General features: G+C 38.1%; 1 protein-coding gene across 1 annotated transcript in view; it reads right to left on the reverse strand.

Moving 5' to 3' along the window:
* Window positions 1–346: 346 nt before the first annotated feature.
* Window positions 347–22,237, reverse strand: part of LOC139740235 (uncharacterized) — a 103,931-nt gene continuing 82,040 nt past the window's right edge. Inside the window, exons 22-25 of the mRNA XM_071650818.1 lie at window positions 17,121–17,328; window positions 16,046–16,219; window positions 15,331–15,445; window positions 347–462 (exon numbers count right to left, since the gene is read on the reverse strand). Coding sequence (XP_071506919.1) covers window positions 393–462; window positions 15,331–15,445; window positions 16,046–16,219; window positions 17,121–17,328 — 567 coding nt within the window. The 3' untranslated portion in view covers window positions 347–392. The remainder of the gene's footprint in view (window positions 463–15,330; window positions 15,446–16,045; window positions 16,220–17,120; window positions 17,329–22,237) is intronic.

The raw sequence follows: 22,237 nt of genomic DNA on the forward strand, positions 1-22,237 counted from the left end.
ATTTTTTTTAAGGTACGGTATTCTCTTTCGCTGCTGATATGGCCATTTACTGAGCTCATACTCACAGTATGGCTCAACGGTATGTTTCCCTCTCTTTCTCTTTCTTTCCATCTCCTCTCTTTTTTTTTTTCTCTCTCTCTTTCTTACACACACACACACACACACACAGACACACACACATACATACATGCAAACACATTCTTGTATTATTCAAATGCCATCATCTCTGCCATGGATGTTCATGACTATTGCTGGAGGCACAACCACATGGAGGTGTTGTTCAGGCATTACTCAAACGGACAAGACATCTCGACAGTCTCCAGGGGAAAGAAGGGGGGGGGGGGGGGGGGGGGGGGGGGGGGGGTGACTTGTTGCCGCGGAGATGGCTCATGTTACCGAACCGCAGTCATCAACCCTTTCTTCAGCATGATGGCCTCAAAGTCTTGATCCTCCTGCTGTTCTCTGCACCACGGAAACGGACAAAGAGAGAATGAGAAGAAAACGTTGTGTTGTTATCTATTTGAACTTCACAAAGACACTGCGAGATCATATCACATGCGAGTCAAACACAGAGAAAACTTCTTTCCTTAACGTTCCGTATCTTCTTACCGTAGCAAGTTGTTCATGCTTTTTATGGTATGTGGTATCTTTGTGGGATCGCAATTCCTGTGTTTACTGAATGAAGAGTTTTGGAGGAAAAGAGCCAATGGATCAATGGTGGTTTCCATGGTAATTCAGCAATTACCCAGCTCTCAAAATATTTCATGGCTGTTTCTGCTAATTATTTGTATCAACTCTGTGCACGAGTACTTGTGAACAGCTCAGGTAATGAAAACTGTGTGATGCAATCCTCTAACAAATTAATTCAGGGTAATTGCATGTCTTTGTAAACAATGGTGACATCACTCTGACGTTTCAAAATCATAATTGTTTAGGAATGTGTAAAGTTGATCATCTATGATGAGTTGGCTTTAACGATGAATATCGCTATGAACTAAAATTTTTTAAATAGTATGTTAAAGATGTATGCAATGAAGAAAATTTTGTTTGGTTTTGATTGTGTTGTCCACATTTTCATACATGCAGTTCTGGTCCATTTTGGTTGCATAGCACCAGCTAACAAGATAATTCATAAAGAAATCAAAGCTCATATGTTTCTCCAACAGTTAACTGGGATGTCTTCATAGCATGGTTGATGGCACCTTGCATATGGATGTTAAAAGCATCAGAATAAAACGTAATTAGATTGACTATACTTGTAGTCTAAGTTATCTTTCACAGCTTATAAAGAACTGGACCATCATGGCACAAAGGCTGTATGGTAGTTATTTGCCATTGCATGCAATGAATATGTGCACTACAAAATCCTAATGAGCTGAATGAGCAATTTAAAAAAAAATGGATTAGGAAACAGAGATTAACAAAGAAAGAGTTCCTTATCTTCTTTGCAATATCATCGATACTACCAATGATCTTTTCAACATGATTGCAGGTATTTACATGTACATGGGTATAGGGGAAATGCAAAATGCTACCATTTTAGAGACTGCGAGAGACCACCTGGCTCTTGGGTAAGAATGATTGCAAATCTACATGCAAACATCTACATACAAAACAGTTATCAAAATCTGTATTCCACACTTGCATATATCTCTCAAATGTACTGAACTATACTGAGTCTCTGCCTATCAAAAGAACAAAGGAACAGTATTCTGAATTTTGTATGGGGATGTACTGGCAATTAGAACATATGAGAAGTTTGATGGAAAAAACAACAACATCTATTAATACTTCAAACTGCAAGATAAATCTGAAATCTAACACAAGTTCATGCGAATCAGTGGTACATTTGCATTTTAGTAACAAGATGCCTGTATTAACTCCCGAACTTGCAAACCCTAGCAGGGTATTACCACATGATATGCAAACGTTTGTCGTTAGAACTGGCTACATCTACACGATACAACGAGAGACTGGAAATGGATTGAGACAAACCTTGGGGGACTGTTGAGTCAAGAAGGCACTTCGTACATGAATCAGTGCGTTAAAAGGGGGGTAACTTTGGGAGGCTCGAGCTAGCACTAGGAGGCTGTAGATGGGGTTAGATATGGGGTTAGAGCTTGGGTGGGAGGGCTGGTGGGTGGGGGAGGGGTAAGGGGCTTTGGGGTCAATTGAGAGTTTTCATAGGGAACAGGTGCTCAAGGAATTTGACATTCAGGAGCAGAGCGCAGTGCAGAGGTTCAGGCATGTGTCTGACAGACATGTCACAGATATACACAGACTTGAGCATTAGGGCCTACATGCTGGCCTGCCTAGCTACATTACATTGCAGAACAGTGAAGATTTACAGGGGAAAAAACAAACAAACAAACTACAGGCAAACTACCGGTAGTCAACACTGAACAAGAACACCTGAAAATAGATAGAAAACAACTTAGTAAGACATTATTCTTCAGTTTGTCCCACTGTTTTGTTTTTGTTTCCTTAAGAAGTAGGAAAAACTACTCTTTTTTATTGAAAAGAAGTACGAAGTAGGAGAGCTATATTAAAGATATTAATAATGAATATGAAAGAAGTGTATGTGTCATTTAACTGAAATATTAAGTCCAGAGGAAGGTTGTTGATTGATTTTTCAAACAGATAACTTGGTATTAACTTGGGACCTGGTATCTAATTATGTTGCACATTACAAAACATTAACCGCATAAATGAATTACTGTAATTACTAATGACAGTCCATAAGACTAATAGCCTTCATATCAGTATACATACTGGTAGTACTGACAGTCATGCATTTGGGCTATTTTCAAAGTATTTTACATTTCAAATCCGAGGTAGTTACGATGACCATTTTAAGAAGAAATTTTAACTCGAGCTCTCTGTTTCTCCACTGATAAATGAAGTAGTGGCAGGTTTATACAAGAAGCATATGTACGAGATATAAAACATGAAATAATGTGAAAATACCATGTGAAATTAGAATACATATAATAACATAAAAATGGATGAATAAAATATTTGATTAATTGTAACAAATGAAATAAGTGGAATGCACATTGTGTTGAGATAGCAAATCAGTATCACAAGTAGGAAACATGAGGGTTGATTGAAGAGGTGTTTCATTAGATAGAGTGCCATCGAATATTCGCAGAGTTGATAAAGATTTACATCATTCACCGTGCAATTCAATGGCATTTGAAGGCAATGGCGAAGCATATGGTGGATGTAATGTGATTTTCATGGAAAATATAGTATCACAAGCATTTTGACAAGTTTGGGTTTGAAGGGAACATTTGCCCACCACACCAAAATGTGGAGGATTGTGGATTGTTCAGAATCATCAAATTGAAAAAAAAAGAAGAAAAAAAGAATGGTGGAATGCACAGAAAATTTGGAGGTGTTTTATATTTTATGTAGTAGATATGAATAATGTAAATGGGAAATGAATTACGCGAATAACCAGTGGGAGAGAACATATTGGACAAAATTACAGCAAATGAGCCCGCAAATTTATTAAACACAGGTTAAATCAGACCGATTCACAGAGGGCATTGATGAGGACAAACAGCCACGTGGTGCAGAATTTGCCGACAGATTTTATTGGGATGGGTGCCATGACAACAGTGATAGGCAGTGTTGAAGTTTTGCGGGCAGAAAGATTTCAGTGCACAAAACATTTAAAGATTATAGAGTGGTCGAGTTATAGACCATTAGCACAAGATGAAACAAAGGGCAAGTGAAGAGGTATTAAACACATAAGAAATTGTATGAAAAGGGAAAAAGCAGAGAGCACAGGAAAAGGTTTGGAGGGATTTGATTTTTTTTTTTAATTATTATTTTGGGGAATCATTTTGGGCCAAAAATATGGGGGGAAAGGATTTTGACAAAGGAAAGAGAAAGAGACAGAGAAGAGATAAGCAATATTAAAGATTAGTAAAGCAAATCTTGTGAAGTGCAGCTAGTAATCATTAGGATACCAGTATATGAGATCAATTTAGTGCCCTAACCGTTTTAGTGCGTTAGACAAACAATTGTTAAATGATGATATGTCATGGTAATTTGCAGGGGTTCTTATGGACGAATGTAAAATGAAACATCGGATATGGGCTTGTGTATGCATGATCATCACCAGCTTAAATACATTGTATCAAGGCTCAGACAGTTCAAAAAGATTCAACTACAGATTATTACAAACAAATCAAGAAACTACATACACAGATCATACTTTTTTGTTGTTGTTAATTTGGGGTAGCAATGAATAAAATTTTATGTGAAATGTAAAATTGAATCTTTCTCCGCTGTAGGATACACATAGGGAATTGTTAACTATCCAGAAATTTCATTTTCTGACACTGTTTACATGGAATGTTCAGGAAAACATAACAATTTATTCCAGAAATATATAAGAATACACAAAAGTTAATTGAATAGATAATATCCAAAAGCAAATACAGGTCATGTATGGATAAGTTATTGACAATGGCAAACACTTGATCATGTTTGCAAATCTACAAACTTATCAATACATAAACACCAACATTTTTCAAACAGACATTTTTACATTACAGTTTCCATACACAGATTGTTTGTTATATCAATAATGTACCACTTGAAATTTCCACTGCATGGTCCCCTTTCAGAAATAATTCCCCCCCCCCCAAAAAAAAAGGTGTTGATTATTCTTGAAGCATGTTCATGCTGCTTAACTCCACTTCATTTGCAGAAATCAGTACACCCTTTATAGCATCATGAATAAACTTTGGCACTAAAACAGCAACATGGGAAGGTGGAATCATACATGTACATTGCTGGAAGAGAGGATACAATGATTCAGTATAACACACTTCCATGCCACAAGACATACCATGCCAAATTTGATCAAACTTGTATAAATACTGCACAACTCAAAAAGGGGGAAAAAATCACACTTTTTAGATGTACTTTATCATTTGCTTGTCTGTTTGCATACATTGGAACATAAAAAAAAAAAAAATGATCCCTAAAAGTTACCATTCTTATAGTGTTAGATAAACAAGAAATCTTTTAGTAAGTCTGGATAAAACAGGACTCGGGCAACATGTGAAAAATAACAACCACCAACTGTTCGATTCACATGCTCAAGTTTTGAATTTAGAAATGAAAAAATGGTGAATATGTTTGAGAAAAAAACCCACTATGATATCATATGCAATTATTATGTCTACTATGGAGAACAAATCAAATGATGTACCTGATATACACATTTATTGATATTGAATCATAACATTATTTTTATACTGTTAGACGATGGTTAATGTATCAACATGTCATTGCCACTATCTTTACCTACTGTGATCATGCATGGATGAAGTGAATATCATTCTTTGAAAGGTTGGAGTTTAAATACAAACTGAAGGAACTTAGAATCCCAGGGTTCACTCCTGAATTAAAGATGTCATCTGCATTATCTGAAGCTAACCTGAAGATGATTTGAATCAGGACGAAAATGTAGCGTTGACACATGCTTTGCTTCTTTAAATAGCAAAATATTGTCTTTGTTCATTACTATCAAACTTACACTGTACAATTGGATGAATCTCTGTATCATATCTGACTGATTCTGCTGGCAGTTATTCTTAGCCAACCACGTATGCACTCCTTTCAAATTAACAATACCTGGTTCCATAAAATCCACACACACACACACAAAATCAAAGAACCCTTTATTAGAGGAAGCACTGATACTGATAGTGTTGAAATTCAAACTTTGAAATACTGAAGCCTTCACAAAAAGACTATTCTGTCTTTGATTGCTGGAGTGAACCCTGTAATTCAAAGAACTCCTTATAAAATGTCATGAGACAATTAGTGAATATGTTGTCTAGAATGGGATGTCTTTTTGTTTTGAACAACAAACTGTAAGTCAAGAGAATCGCACAGTAACTTACGTCGCTTGTGGAGACGAAATGTCATATCTGGGTAACACAACACGATTTCATAAATAGATGTTTGATATAAGCATAGGTATCATACATGCCATCACCGAGTTAATGTCATCCATCAAAATATAAAGGGTAGTGTTCCATCATCACTAGCAACAGCAACAAATGAGGATCCACTTTGCATAAATGAATATATTACAGATACATGGTGGTTCTGCTACAGATGATTTCAAGTTGATCTGTTCATTTCCACTGACAATAAACAGGGTGGGACAATGTTTACTGAACTGTATGGCGGTTTTAAAAAAAAGGGGGGATCTTATCTTTATAGCGATTCAAATCATTCCATCTATTTGATCACTCAAATCCAATCATGCCCCATGTGGGGGAAAAGCTGAATTCAGGTAAACTGTATTTTAAGCTACCACACCTGTGAAAAGATGCTTCTAAGAGCTACTGAAGCAGTCATAGAGCTCAATGGTAAAACCCATTGTCTCACCCTGAGTGACTTTAATAGGATCTCCATCCAACATGCCATTGAATATATAGACTCATCACTGCAAAAGCCCAATGAAGTTGCCGACCCGAACACCAGGAACCCAATATGGGTATTTACATATTCTAAGAGACCCCAAAGCTAGTGACACATAACATGTACCATGCCCAAATTTATTTCAAAAGATCTACCAAGGAGCCTCTGAGGGGACCAGCATTTAGATAAAAACAGTTATTGAAAAATAATCATCTATTTTGATATGATGAGGTCTGGCACATAGGAAAATAGGCATTTCATGGGTCTGTTCGAAGAACACCTAAAATTGCTTCAGAAAGCCCCAAGTTTCATACATTTCCCTACATCCCTAAACTTGGAAGTCCAGACTGGTGGAGGTAAAAACATCAAACTTACAAGTTCTGAACAAATAGCACATGTCTTAATTTGCGATTAAGCCAACATTGCTTGCAGTTTTACCGGCTTTAGTGTCTGCGACTTTATCTGGGTTTTGCAGTGACGGGTCTCGTGTATAAACATGTATCGTTAACACTGGTTGCCCATGGCGATGAGAGAGGGAAGCAAAAATGAAAGCAGCAAATCCAAATCATAACTGAAATTATGGCGGATGAAAGCTGGTGACTCGCATAGGTGTTATGGAATGCATTATATACAATACCAGGATATTCCAACCGAAAGCATATTGGACAGGCCATACGGGTATACCTCATACCAAAACTATTTTAAACAGATGAGAACAAGAAAGAATGCAAGATATTACTTCCATAAAGATCCATTAGATTTCAGAACCACAGTTAGAATATCAAATGGTGCTCCTTTCTGAGGCCTGCACAAGAGAATAGCATGTAAACTGTATCATAACGCTTCTACACCCTTTAACCCTACTCTCCCATCCCCCCCCCCAAAAAAAAAAAAAAAAAAAAAATGGGATCATAATCATTCACCTTGGGTTTATGTGTAGTTCAGACCTACACTTGAGTGTCTGAAATTTTATATAAAAAAATATGTCAAATAACTCCAGATTCTTGTAATCTATGTATCGTATTAATTGATACATTAACATTTACATTAAAAGTGAAACAACTGAGCAAGTCATATGGCTGATTTACACACACCCCTTTCTATTCACTGAAGCCACAAAAAATGTACTCCATTTAGTTGTTACTTTCAAAGAGGTATGAGTTTGACGCCCTTGTTTTGCAAAACACAAACTTTGGGGGATGCTGAAAGATTTAGATATATATGCGGTGTAAATAATGCAGAACTTCAGGTTTGCAGAATGGGTTAAGGGGGAAAAAAAAACCCTACACAAATACATGCTTTGTTCTTCCAAGGTTCATAATCCAAACATACATATTTGCCAGAGGAGGAAAGAAAGGTTATTTATCAGATGAGCCCAGTATATAGAAGGTCTCAGATTTTGACAATGTCCAAAGACAGAAAGCAACATTCTCTTACTCATGTAGCTCTCCCATCTTTTTCCCAAAACACTGCCAAATGAAACCGTAAGAAAACTGTTAATCTCCAGACGGATAACAGCATCAGAAAAGCAATCTATTTCCAATGTCAGATCAATTACCATCTCCTTAGGTCCCCTCTCTATGCTATAAAAAAGGGGAGGGGGATATATTGTTTTATAAATTTCAATGTGTTTCATCTGCATTTTACATTAAAAGTCTTCTACTCATACCTGTTATTACCCTAGAATTTGTAAAAACTGGGTGTTCAGGCAACTGATTGATGCTAAAGAGGATATTCTAGATGAGCAGTTACGAATTCCATGCTTAGCTTGAGGCCATATCCGTTTCTGTCTGAGATGGTACCTGTCTACCACCACCACCACCACCACCGCCAGAGTGCATGCTTCACAAAATCTGGGTTTACTGCCCTCGTGCAAAGCGTTTCATTTTATAGCTCAATGAATAAGAATTTTTAAAAAAATGGAAAAAATCTTTGCTTTGCTTCTTGGGAATAGGTGTGAGACAAGATCTCCCTGGCATCCAATCCAACCAAATTATTCTGAACAATTGTTGCTGAAAATTGCCCCATCCCCTATCAAGTTATTCTTACATAACTCTTCCTTTTTTACTGATCTTAAAAGATGATTAAACTAAGTGTTCTCATTCCTAATATCTATAATCTGTGACTGCATATGACAAGAAAAAGAGTCTCGCATCATGTTCAACCACTTGTCACACCGATTCTTTGGGCCTCTCAGACAAAAAAAGGAAACAAAAAAAAATTATCACTCTATTAAAAGAGAATGTAAAGAAGTTTTCTTGACACGATTACTGCGCTAAGGACAATCTGACAGCATTCCCAAGTCTGAAAATGTGTCCACCTTTCTTTCCTGCTCACATAAGTAGATGAGCAATCTAGTGCTGGAACAACAGGATATAATCACATTAGCGGTGGCCTGGTGGCCTGGGGCTACTAGATATTGATGTTGGGCTACCAAATTACAAACAAAAGACTTTATCTTTTAGTGGCCTGGTTGGCAGCTAAGTTTCAGAATGAATTCTTATATTTCCTCTTATTTTGGGGCCCCAAAAATGTCAAATTCATAGATCTTAGTGGCCCAAATGGGCCACCAGAGAAAGAAGGTACATGTAGTGTTAAGTTCTGATTACACGTCATTTGGCCTTTTTTTAAATATTTTTTTTGATGAACTCTGTAGACTGAAATATTCCAAAACCTGGTCATGAGTTCTTCCATAAATGGAAAACACTAAGTCCTGTATCTGTTCTATTTTTTAATGTCATCATTTGCATTCTTCTTCTTCTTCTTCTTCTTCTTTTTTTTATTATTTAAGGCATCTACTGAACCATAATACGGACTTTCCATGTTGTCATAGCACTAGAACCACCCCTCTGCTCAAAGCAAATGAGAGTACCGACAAGGAAAATGTTGGTGGAGAGTATGTATATACCAAACAAAAGAATGATGAATTGCAAAACAATTGTAAATGTAGGTCTTGCTACAGCTGTCAGTCATAAATGATGTTGCTGATGGACATATAAAACATCTGTAACATATGAGCAAAAGAAAAGACTTGGGTTTTCGTTTTACTGATTAAAAAAAAAAAAAAAAAACACCATCCATGATAACATAATAACTGTCAATATATTAGTTGCAGTGCTGGATGAATAAAGTTGACAATTTGAACATTAATGGCAAATTGAAAACCATTCAGCAAAGATGGGATGAATTTGAGGTACATGTACGGCTGTATGTGTAATAGCTGCCAAATGTCTGGCTGTGGCGTGTAAGTGTGTAGCCAAGCACGGAGCCAGCGGGGCCCCAGCAGGGATGTTTAAGTGAGCTATGACAGAGGGCACCAAGTCAATCGTGCAATACTTACACTGACTTTACGTGATGCTTGTTATAAAACTGGAATAATCATACTGGATGTTGATATGTCTTCTTGGCATGTACATGCTACATGTAAGTGCTATAAAGTGGAGATGGCATATATCTTTTTGATTTGGCATGTCACTGCCACTTTGAAGCTGTATTGTGAATGGAATGCGCTGAATTCATCTCTACAAAATAATACAATATGACATAAAATAAGATACAGAAGTACGTGTGTTTGTTCATTATTAACAAATGTATGGGTCACACAATATGAAAGCAGGGTATAAGAATTAGATGCACTGTTCATGTAAATGATGATCATGTCAGATTTAATATGATGGCTCCCTGATAAATTCAAAAGGTTGCCAGTTTGTCATCAATTATGACATCCAACATGCCTGCCACCCCCCACCCCCCCCCCCCCCCCCCCCGCCAAAAAAAAAAAATATTCACATACCGAGCATATATAATATTTCTCATTTATATCAGCATGGCTTTTCTTTTTTTTTTGGGGGGGGGGAGGTAGGGGATCGGGAAAAAAGGCAGTGATTGGAGTTAATGTTGTTAGTATCTATACTACGAAAGAAGGCAGTGAGCATTTTTGAGAGATAGGACAGAGAAAGGGTTATAGATGAGGGAGTATTAACAATGAAAAGCCTTTTCTTTTATTAATGGTAAAAGAAAACTTGCAAGCTTCCCTATGGCCAATGACAAGGTCCATAGACTAAAGAACGAAAATGATTTTTGACACTTATTCCTTCCGAGACCTAGAAGCAAAGAGCAACATAACTCATGTTGGGGTGAACATACTGAAATCAGAGCTCTTGACATATCCTTTTGGACTGACCAGAAATCTACTCTTTATTTTATTAAGAAACATAACTAAAGAAATGGATGTTATAGGCCTTCATGAATATAGTTTGTCGGCAAAAGGAATCTCTTGCATGACAGATATTCCAAGTGAGTTTTGTGTGAAATGTATTAACTGAATGGCAGCAGTGGACTCATCATCAATTTTTCCCCCCTTGCACAAATCAGCAAAGGCTGAAAAGAATGCAGGCATAACCTTAAAGATGTCCAGAGAAAAGATAATCATCTACTTTCCTTCCAGAAACATGAGGTTATTATGTCATTTGGATGACCTTACCAGCAGTTACAAGATATAGTCCAGACATCAATGTTTGCCTTCCATTTGTTTTTAACAGTGGATCATCCGTGTGGGAAATGGTTCAAAATAATCTCCTTTTAATTTATTTCTGTGATTTCCTGTGTCTTTCTCATCAGTGACAATGGTCAGGTGAATAGCTGCCATGTGATTAGCTGAAGCAAACAGAATCAAAACAAAAACACAATAGGGGTTTGATAACAAGCATGAATGACTTTGCACAGCTAATTTGACACTTGATTTCATTCAATTTTGGGTATAATAGAAGCAGAGCATTGAAGTATGGTTTGCATTTATTTTGTTCTTTTTATTTGAGTGATTGCAAGAAAAAAAAAAACCAAAGGGGAAACCCCAATTAGTACGCTTCCAATCTTACTTACATCATATGACGAAAGCGAGGAATACGTAGAGGGTTAGTGTGACACACACAATCAGAAGAACTGTACTCAGGCGAGTACTGAAGTCTGAATCGCTAGTGGACAAAACACAAGGTCAGAGGGCAACAAAGGTCAAAGGTCGAAAAGAGATGGAGAGGGTGAAGGAAGAAATGACAATTACCATGATATATAAACTGCGTGAAGGAGTAGGATTGGGAGTAATTATGGGGAATAGCTGCCTGGGCAAAGTGAAAGCTTAGTGTCGGTGGAGGCACTATAAGCCTGCAGAGTATGCTGAGCTTTTTCAGCAAAGCAATAAACTGGGGGCTGGTCATAATCAGGGATCTTTCACAGCTTTGCAATAACAACAGGACATGTAGTTGGATCATTTGCTTTGTTCCTCTTAATATAATTTAATTGCTACATGATGAAAACAGTGAAGGTGGAAGGGTAAAGCATTGTTAACAACCACAGAGATAGAAATATGTAGCAATTAACCCGTTGAAGACGAGTCCCGTGTATACTCGGGCAGGTGTCTATGGGAAATGCGTGTTGTAGCAAAATCAAACCGTCCTCAACGGGTTAAGATGGCACCAATTCTCTCATATTGTTTTAATGTACAATCCTCCCTCTTTTTGGCTAAGATTTCAGTCATATTTATATTGTTAATGTCATGTGTACCATGAAAGTCCCACAAGCTTCTACAGAGAGACCCTAATGAAAACGAAATACTTCACTGACAATGTCCTTTTTCATTGGATGTGTCATTATACATGCCTGCTCAACATTGATGAAGTCAAACATGGAATAAAAAATCCACTTCATACGCTGAATGATTAAAAAAACAAGAGCAAAAGTTTGATTTTCACTGAATCTATGACATCTGCTGAAACATCCAAAAATCTCTGAAAAGGTTATCCCTACACAAAAAGCATTTCATACTCACTAGGGTCACTGCTACTGAGCAGACACACTGTCTCTAAAAAGCAACAACTCCATGAGGGTGTGTGCACATAAAATTTTTAGAATATGTAAACACTCACTATTAACACAATGCACAATGTGTGAGGCTATTAACAAATCTGACTCGTGTCTTGGGGGAAAATGTGTACAAATGTGAGGGAACTGATCGGGTAAATGTTCAGGAGGGGACATGTGCCGTGCGGAAGCATTACGATATACAAATTGGGTTGTAGCTACATTGTGTGTGAAAAGAGTGCACAATACAAGTTGTATTTTCGTACACTGTGCCGTCTAGGGATATACTTCTCTGTGAAAACACAAGCAATATTGTGTGGCAGAAAAGAATTGAGATGATGCAAGATGAGAAAGAGAGAGAGGGATAAAAATGGTTTGATGCTGAAGTCGGGGAAAAGAATGACAGCGACTGAAATCATGAGAGTGAGGCGACACCAGAGAGCTGTCGACTACAATGGCGTGAATGACAGTCTAGATAATGGTGAAGGGTTGTATAGACTGCATATAGACTATTAGCAAATAGTTAGTAGCCCCCTCTTGCAAAAGATTAGGTTTATTTTCAACCAGTGCAATCAATGTATATATTGATAGCAGCATTGGCAAAAGAGCACTGGAAATATTCAATGGGACTATTGGTCTATGCAAAAAGTAAATGCTGCTACTTTCAGAAGAGTTACAGTAGCTCAACTCTGCTATGATATGCTGTAGTAAAAGACTAAGTGCATATTAATGCACAAGCTTCACGAGTTGCCTCATATGTTTGTGAAATTAAACTATTTTGAATATCTAAAGTATCTACATGATTGTGTCAAGGACCAAGGTATAATCTTTTCAGGAAAGGAAATTACAATTCACAACACCTTTTATGCTGTAACTGTTAACAAAGGTGCTAGACATTTTAATTTAAATTGTTAAAAACTAATTTTCTCTTCGATTGCACAGCTCTATTTGTACCTTTTGATGATGTGACAATAAGAGATGATATAATTTCAACATAAAATAGTGATAGTATGTAACAGTAGAAGAAAGTGAAAAGAGAGAGAGAATGTGTGTGTGTGTGTGTGTGTGTGTGTGTGTGTGTGTGTGTGTGTGTGTGTGTACTTTTGCCTGTTTGCTTGACCACCTGCTTGACAGACTGAATGAAACTTCTAATATGTGTGTGGAATATTCAATTAAATGGTCTCTCTATTCTGCATCACTTGCATCTTACAACAGTCCAGAATATATATGTTAATATTTCCAAATTCCAAATTATATATATATATATATATACATATGTTGTTCTTTTTTTTTTTTTTGGGGGGGGGGAGGTGGGACTAGATATCATACAATATAGTCCCTAGATTTCCAAATATCTTCAGATGTTGCTTTGCAATATCACAGCATGTGTGTATATTTTATTCATTAGCAGTGGGGTATTTGAACAACAAATTATTATTGGACTTTCCACTCTTTGACAATGGAACTCCAAAGCAAAGTGTTAAGGTGTCCATTCCCCAACATCCCACATGACAACTCAAACTATAATGGCCTGATGCAACGTGAGCATGTATATATATGCACTGATGACATAGTTCAGTCATGGAATTATTCGCCTTGGACGCACCCCCCTCAAACACTAAAGTACACCCCTTGACAAAGCTAAAATGGACTCTACAATGGACGTCTACCCCATATAATGCTCACTCCTGATTATACAATGCAACAGCCATTGAATATGGAGCCACTTGTAACAGCATGAACACCGCAAGCTTCTCGTACTGATACAAGACTGTTGGTGGGCACTCCTGGGTATACATCACATGGATATACGGTAGCTCCTACTCACAAGTACTCATGCTGAAGTGTTTGTAGTCGCATCTCTTGTAGTTCTAGCTCTTTATTGCTGCCAATGTACGAATCATCACATTACACATGCATTTCAAAGAGATTTAAAGTCTTATAATTTTATTCAAATGTATATATAGGCCACCGTTCTCTTTTCATTACATCTTAACAAGGTGGTCCTAAAATCTGTAATACAAGTAAATATACAGGTTGAATGATGTTTCAAAGTTCATGGAGTTTCAGACCTAAATTTGCAGTTACGGTCTTTTCAACTGATCTTTTCCTGTCATTCAGTGTATTCATTTTTTTTTCACAATGTAAAGGCCTGCCAGCATTCACACATAAATGTGAGGGAGGTTCCAAAGAGCAATCAGGGAGAGATACCTGTATGTTACATGCATCTCAATGGGTGAAAATAATTCTCAAATTGGTACAATTCATATTATCTTGTCAGACAGAAAGAAAATTGGATATATCAGGGAGCCTCTTGCAAAAGCTGGGGGACTTGGCAATAGCAGCTCTGAAAAAAAAAAAATGTCTCTATTCTTGCATTCATTAGTTGCTGCTGGGTCAGGCATCTTAAATAAAAAATGTCACGCAGGCTTTGGGGGTCGGCCAGAGATAACCATCGGGAATAGTACACCAGCATGTTCAGCATTCCTGTAAACTCAAGAGCAAATTGCATGTGGTAGAAATTGCTGGGGTCTACAGCAAACCTCAGAGGAACATTGACAAGCCTTGGAACTGCCATGATGATCCTCCTCATGCAAGCTACACCCAACATTTATGGAAACACTATTAATGGGACTCCGGGATTTAAGTTCTTGGACGAGTTTAGCTTTTGAAATGTCAGGGACTATCAACTCTAGGGGTCACTCATCTCAGAAAGCATACAAAGACATACCTCAAGACATTCATGATCATACAATTTAGTTACCACTAAATCTAGCCACCAAAAAAGATCAGTTTGATCCCGACTTTCCACAAGTATAGTGCACAGCTCCAAAGACTGGTCAATGTTAGACACAGATTAGGAAGAACCTGTTGCGCAACTGCACCAATCTAATCAACAGCTCCGCTTGAAAACAGGAAGACACATGTGACAAGGTCAATATTTGAAGGTACAGATTTTTTTAAGGCAAGGACACAAAAGTAAACAAGTGGGGCTATTACGAGGCAAAGGGTCATGCTTACTTCAGTCTCTCTTCCTCCAGGAAGGCAACGAGGGCATCCCGCTGCTCCACCACTTCGAGCATCTCATCTAGGAGGAGCTTCTCTGCCTCTCGGTCGCTCGAACTCTTCCTCCCTTCTGATGGGTGTGGGAAGGGGGAAATTGATGACAAGACATTTTCACGTACATGTCATTTGAGATCTTTTGACCTGTCAAAATCTTGCCTGCTTTGTACGATCATCTCTGCTATCATACATTACACTGGGATGAGTTCAAGTGGATAAATCAATTTCTAGAATACTCACGATTCCACTTTCAAGTTTTAGGAAAAATATCTATCGGCAATGAATCCAACGGTTGCAGTTGAACTGGTTTTGCAATAAAGAACACGCAAGCTTTTAGGTTCTCAATGGCTATGATTACCCTTTGCTCATACTTACATCTTCAATGGCCATGATGTCTATTCACACAAATTCTTGGTTCAAGTAGCTGTGATGTGCATTAAAAATACTATCAGCTTCAAGGATAGTAATGACCATTCACATATTATCCTACCTTCACAAGGCAATAATGTTTCCAATCAGACAAGCTCTTGCATTCAAGGGCCATGATGTGCAACTATAAAAACTTCTGCATTCAATGGCCATGATGTGCAACTATAAAAAAACTCTAGCATTCAATGGCCTTGACTGATGGCCATTCACACCATTATATATATCCATTCACACAGTCTCTTGCCTTCAACGGCCATGATCTGGCGCAGTTCCTGCTCCAGCTGGCTGTGCCGGTCCTCCAGCTCCAGCTCCCGGGCCTGGACCATCAGTTCCGTCTCGAAGCGAACGAGGGCGTTCTTCTCGTTGACCAGACTAAACCATTCCTGCATCAGGGTGGTCTCGTCCACGCCTTCCGGTGCTGATGAATTGAACGGGGGGAGAGGGGAGGGGGGAGAGGGAGAGGGAGGGGCAGGTCAGGGGAGGAAGTTAACTATCAGGCATGGTAGCGAGCAGCATGAGTGCGCTCAGATTTCCAGGCATATGAGAGCTTTGTTGATGAGAGGTGGGATTTAACATGCTTTTGGCTACCATTCCTGTCCATTCCAGAATCCATTTGGCAAGATCTCTTCTGAAGGCAAGCATCATTCATCTAATTTCATTTACATCTGACAGCATGCCCTTTTAACTACAACTGTCCTTTAATTTCTTTAAATAAGTTAGACAACTAAAGATTCACAATGCAATCATCCATTTGTGTAAAACTTAAGAGTTATTTGTTCCTATCGCTGAGTTCTTTTTTCCTATCACTGAGGTCTTAAAACAGACAACATCCATGATGTATTGATAAATGTCAGTACGACATATACATTGTAAGGTGACAAATTAACTCTCTTGAAGGCACTAATACTATCAAATTATTTGAAATAAATACCATATAATCAAAGATAAAGATTGTTGGCACCACCTTGGAACATTATATCATCCCACGAGGTGTAGAAATTGCATATAAGATCTTTGAGTGTGTATTCCAGTAGGTTTAGAGCACACAGCAACATGAAATGTAGAATACCATTTTGAGTTATTCTTGCCAGCAACCATAGGCCTAATGTTAAAACTCTCCTGGAAATACATTTTGTTCAATATCGAATTAATCTTGGATTATGCTGATTATCACAGGATGCACATCCTATTACTTCCATACAGGTAAGTTGAGTTAATTAAAAAAAAAAAGCTACTACTCATTCAGAAGTAACAAATCATTTGTCAAGATCAGAGGGTAAAGGGCAGTCATTCCTTCAGACCAGTCCCGCTTGTCTTACTCTCTTCGCCTCGCAGTGCCATCTCGGCTTTGACCCCGCGGTTCTCCAGTTCACGCTGCTTGACCTCCACTTCCTGCAGCTGCCGCTGGATCTCCTGGGCCATGCGGTGGCGCTTCAACTGCTGCTGGTGGTGCTGCCGCCGCGCCTCCCGCTGCACCCTCTTGGTCAGCCGGGCGCTCAGCTCCTCCTCCTCCAACTTCCGCCGTTCCTTCGCGGAAGCAAAGGCAGGACACAGGAAAATTAGAGGGAAGCTCATTTTCAGGCAAAATTCAGCATTCTCTTTTACAGGTTTATACATGCGCCTGGGAGAAATCCACAGGATGTATCATAATGTCATGCCATATATAACCACAATGGGAGTACCAACACTGCTACAAGCTGTTGATTTGTGGGTTGTTTCAGCACCAACTACCTGGCTCCACGCCCTTTCACATGATGTGCACAGGATTATACAACTACTGATGCCTTCAATAAAATAGAAAGAGGGGAAAACGAAATCTTGTTTGGGGATTCATGCTGGAACTAATCCCTTCCAACAACAAGCACATGCACTCAAGGGCATTTCATTTTTCCATTCCACATTTGCCACTTAGTAGCTTTTCGATGCTCAAAGTAGAAATAAACCATGCTATCATACTGATTCATGTCTTATGATATGACATAAATTCCTTTTCTCTGTGAGGGGGTTTTATCTGGACTGTCTCCTCAGTTTACTAACCAACAACGCCAGGAATCATATTTCACTATGCACCATCTGAAAATGCAGTGTCTTTAGTATGGTCTTAAGCGGTAAAAAAATTAACAAGAATGAAAAGAGTAATATAAATGTTTGTCAATATTTATTTCATTTTCCTTCATCAAACCCTATAAAGACATCTGAGACCTGTAGCTCTGTAGTGTGAGATAAATCTAGATTCTATTCTGCTCATAACCACCCCTCCCCCCCCCCCAAAAAAAAAAAAAAAAAAATAATAATAATAACAATAATGATCTTTGAAATATTTCAGTTAGCTTTTCTGTAATGTTTTTGTTTCCATTTATGTGCCATGGCTGGACTAGGCATCATGTCAATAAACACAGCCAAAGGACCTGCATGCTCTAAACTCTTCGTAAGGAGAAGATCTGTGTCTAGGTGGGAAAAATAATTGTTACTAGACTCTTGAGCAATTGTATTGTTTCTACTTCTCCTGGCAGAGAATAAACAAAAGGAAATTGGGCACAGCATCCAAAGTCCACCCTGTGGGTTATCAATTATTTCTGCCGTTTGTATCCCCTAAGACTGACCTACAAATCTGTGTACAAGAATTCTGTCTGCTACACTGTACGTAATTTCTGTTCGACAAAAAAGTGCTGAGTGACTTTCTACGACTCCTGCAAAAGCATTCATGGACTTCTATATTTTCTTGAAGATGGTTGGAAACACAAACTAGCCCTTATGTTCTGTGACTTGCCATTTGGGACGAGCAAAGATGAAACAAAACTATAAAAACATGCTAAACACCAAATATGCTACAACAAGCCACCTCACAGATAGATGGGTATATGGGACAGGCAAGATTTTGATTCACTATGAAAAACTTTGTTCATTCAACTGATTTTCAAATAGTTTGACACAAAGTAACTTTAAGGTTTTCCTAGGATAGTGTCTGTCCCATAGCCATTTTATTGCAACAAAAATGGAATGTGAATTTCAACAAACGTTTGAAGTATGATGGCATACATGTGTTACATATTTAGATACATGATGTATGGTGGTATTTACAATTTGTTTTTGTCCCCTCTAGCAATTTGAAAAGTACGATGATGATCACTTGAAATAATTCTACACATCACATATTGACAAAAATATCTACACTAGCAAGACACGGTATTCAATGCACTATCCTAGGAAGACATTCTACAAAAATAAAACAAAATCACAGAGCTCCTGATGCCCTCAACACAATAGCATAGTACACAGATGCATACTACTGTACAAGTACTAGCTGATACAGTACAAGTACTAGCTGATACAGCCCAAGCTCCCACAAGGAAATGAAAACAGTGAACACACGCATAAAATTATCATCTCATTAAAACAATGTAAATGAACAAATGATTCAGTAATTGTTGGTCCTCCTTCATTCATTTCTGTAATCCAGTTTAACACATCAAAGGAGGGCAGGTTGGAAATGGGTCTGAGGGAACAACGAGTGCTGGCCTGGGTTCAAGACTGTCTTGCATTATCATGTGATGTCTCCCTCATAATCTGTTGAAGACTAATTTGAGCAGTTCTTTTTCTTTCCTCATTTTTTCCATGCATGCTAGCCTGCTTAATTCAGACTCAGTGTGATGAATTAATAGAGAATTGTTATACAGGGAACTTGAAAAGATAATACAACGGGCACTTAATTATTTTGAATACCGTGCAAAATACGTGTATATCGGTATGCATACAAAATCTTAAATATTGACAAACTGGGTCACGAGGGGGGGGGGGGGGGGATAGAGTTTCATCTATTTAACACAGGAGATTGAGAAACAAAATCACATGCAGGACCGGGGAGGGGCTCAACTTCAGGCAACTTTGCCGAAAATAATGATGATGATGATGATGATGATAACAATATTGATAATCATCTTCATCATAATAACAATAATAAAACAGGGCTGCTGCTGCAGAACAATAGCACTGCTTGATAATACACATTGTACCACATTTTACACTGGGCAGGGAAAACCTTTCACCAGGGAGAAGGAAAAATAGAGAGGAACATGTAAAGATGCTGGGAATACATGGAGCGTGGCACTGAGTGGGGTGGTGATGGTGATGCAGAAAGACTGAGGGAGCTTCATGGAGGACACTCAGTGGATGAGAAGGATGTAGACCCTTATTCTAAACCAACGTTGAAAGCCCACTACTGGTATTAAATGTTACAAACATTATACCGTATTCTCCGGCGATAAGGCCGCACTAATTTTCACAGAAAAGGAACAAAAAACTTGGGGGTGTGGCCTATACGCCAGCACAACCAAATCATGGCCTGTTCAACCTAGCGAATAAGCTGCTGAACCGACACACGTAATCATGTAAGGGACTATGCAATGTGTCAACGAGCAACTCAATGTCATACGATGAATCAATCAATCTTATAGACAACGCTATGTTCTGCAATCAATTGATCACGACAGCTTGTTTTTGGGGGGTTTTTTTATTGTCATTACCAACTAACTGCTTTTGTTTCCTTGCCAATTTCGGTTTTTGTTTTTGATTTTGTTTTTGCTTCTTTCTGTCGCCAAAGTCGGGGTGCAGCCTATGCGGAGGTGCGACCTTATTGCCGGAGAATACAGTAGTTCTTCTATACCTGCTTCTGCAGTACCTCCTGCTGTGAAAAATTGATAAATACAAATAAAAATTGGGATTGTTTTAATCTTTCATATGTTATACATCCTCACTGAATGTCCATCTTTTCACATTTTTTTTTCTCTTTGGGCAATTCTTAAAAGAAATAGGCTTCTTTTTCATAATTCTGGTTTACTTTTGCTAACAGTATCCATGGAACCGTAAGGACACAAGTTTCTTTAAACAAAAACAAACTCATAAAACTTTTGATTGGGTGGAAAAGCAACATAAAATTAATTTCAGATGTGTTCAGAATCATGCTCATGAAAAGGTGTAAGCTAAAACTCAAATAGAAATAGGGGTAACTGAGATTTGCAAGTTCTTGGTATGTGTCTTTATTCAGGGCAATTTGGTAGTGAGTTTATTTGAAAATGAAAATATGCTATTTCTCTGACTAAAAGGTTGCTTGCACGTTTGAGACACTTCTTCTTTCATTACAATATCACCATTTCAATCCAAACTTACCCTCGCATTTCAAACAAAATGAATTGCATCAATTCAATTTTCGTTCCAGTTACATGCCCTTAGTGACATTATCATGCAGTCTATCTGAAAGTGCACAGCAGAAGCAAATTCCCCTCCTCTTGGTAAAATCTCATGACTAGATTTTGTTAAAGTCATATATTTTTTGTTTCACTTTGAGGGTTTAAAGGGGAAATCCAGTCCAAATATAAGTTAGTCTGATAAGAAAGAGTAAAATATTATGAGTTCAACAGTATAAATTTCATCGAAATCGGATGAAAAATAAGGAAGTTATGACATTTTGAAGTTTCGCTATTTTGAGGGGAAACAGTTCTTGAGCAGTCAATATGAATATGCAAATGGCAAAGTGAGCATGTCCTTCCCTCACAACTTACCATATACTTTGTACATAACATTTTGAAATTTCCTGTTTTTCATTCAAACGCAATTATGCCCAAGGCTCAAATTCTCATATATCTAACTGATCACTATTCTGAAGTTATTCAACCAGGAATAACGTCATTAATTCAGACTTCAATGACAGAAACATTGAATTTTCGTCATTTTTTTGTACATGATCAATGCAAAATTGTGAGGGTATGACATGGTTAGCGCACTCATTTGCGTATTCATACCCAATGTACAAGAACTGTTTTGGAGAAATTATCAAAACTTCAAAATTTCATAACTTCCCTATTTTTCATCCGATTTCAGTCAAATCTTTACCTTTGAACTCATAAAATTTTACTCTTTTTTATCAGACTAACTTATATTTGGACTGAATTTCCTCTTTAACTGAGCACATGGTTCCATTACTCCTGCCACACGTGCAAAAAGAGTCATTCTCAGATATTTGAGTTCAGAGGGAAGAAGGGATGAAGGGAAGACTATGAAATAAGAGAAGATGTGTAATGTGGATGGGGTAACAAGAAATGGGCAGGCTTAATACAGGGCAAGGAAGGGGTGTTTCACATTCACTGAGTAAAATGCCACAGTGCTCTCCACATTGGTATCATTTGTTGCCAATAGCATCCAGCCTGCAACACTGTTGTGGTGAATGGAGGATCTACTGGGTGTGAAGGACTGCATTACAAACGGAGGGTGAACAGGCGTCGGTCAACACAGCAGGCATGCCAAAAAAAAACTATGCACTCCACTTGCATACATAGAACAGAAAGGTGAGCAGAAGCTTTTGCTTCCTGAAATACAGTGGAATCACATTTACATTTGAAAGGTGTGAATGGGGCTGTCAGCAAAGAACACAGGGTCTCCA

Source organism: Diadema antillarum, unplaced genomic scaffold, assembly GCF_040938485.1.
Source record: "Diadema antillarum isolate AM-2024a unplaced genomic scaffold, OU_Dant_1.0 seq00000845_RagTag, whole genome shotgun sequence".
Taxonomy (NCBI): domain Eukaryota; kingdom Metazoa; phylum Echinodermata; class Echinoidea; order Diadematoida; family Diadematidae; genus Diadema; species Diadema antillarum.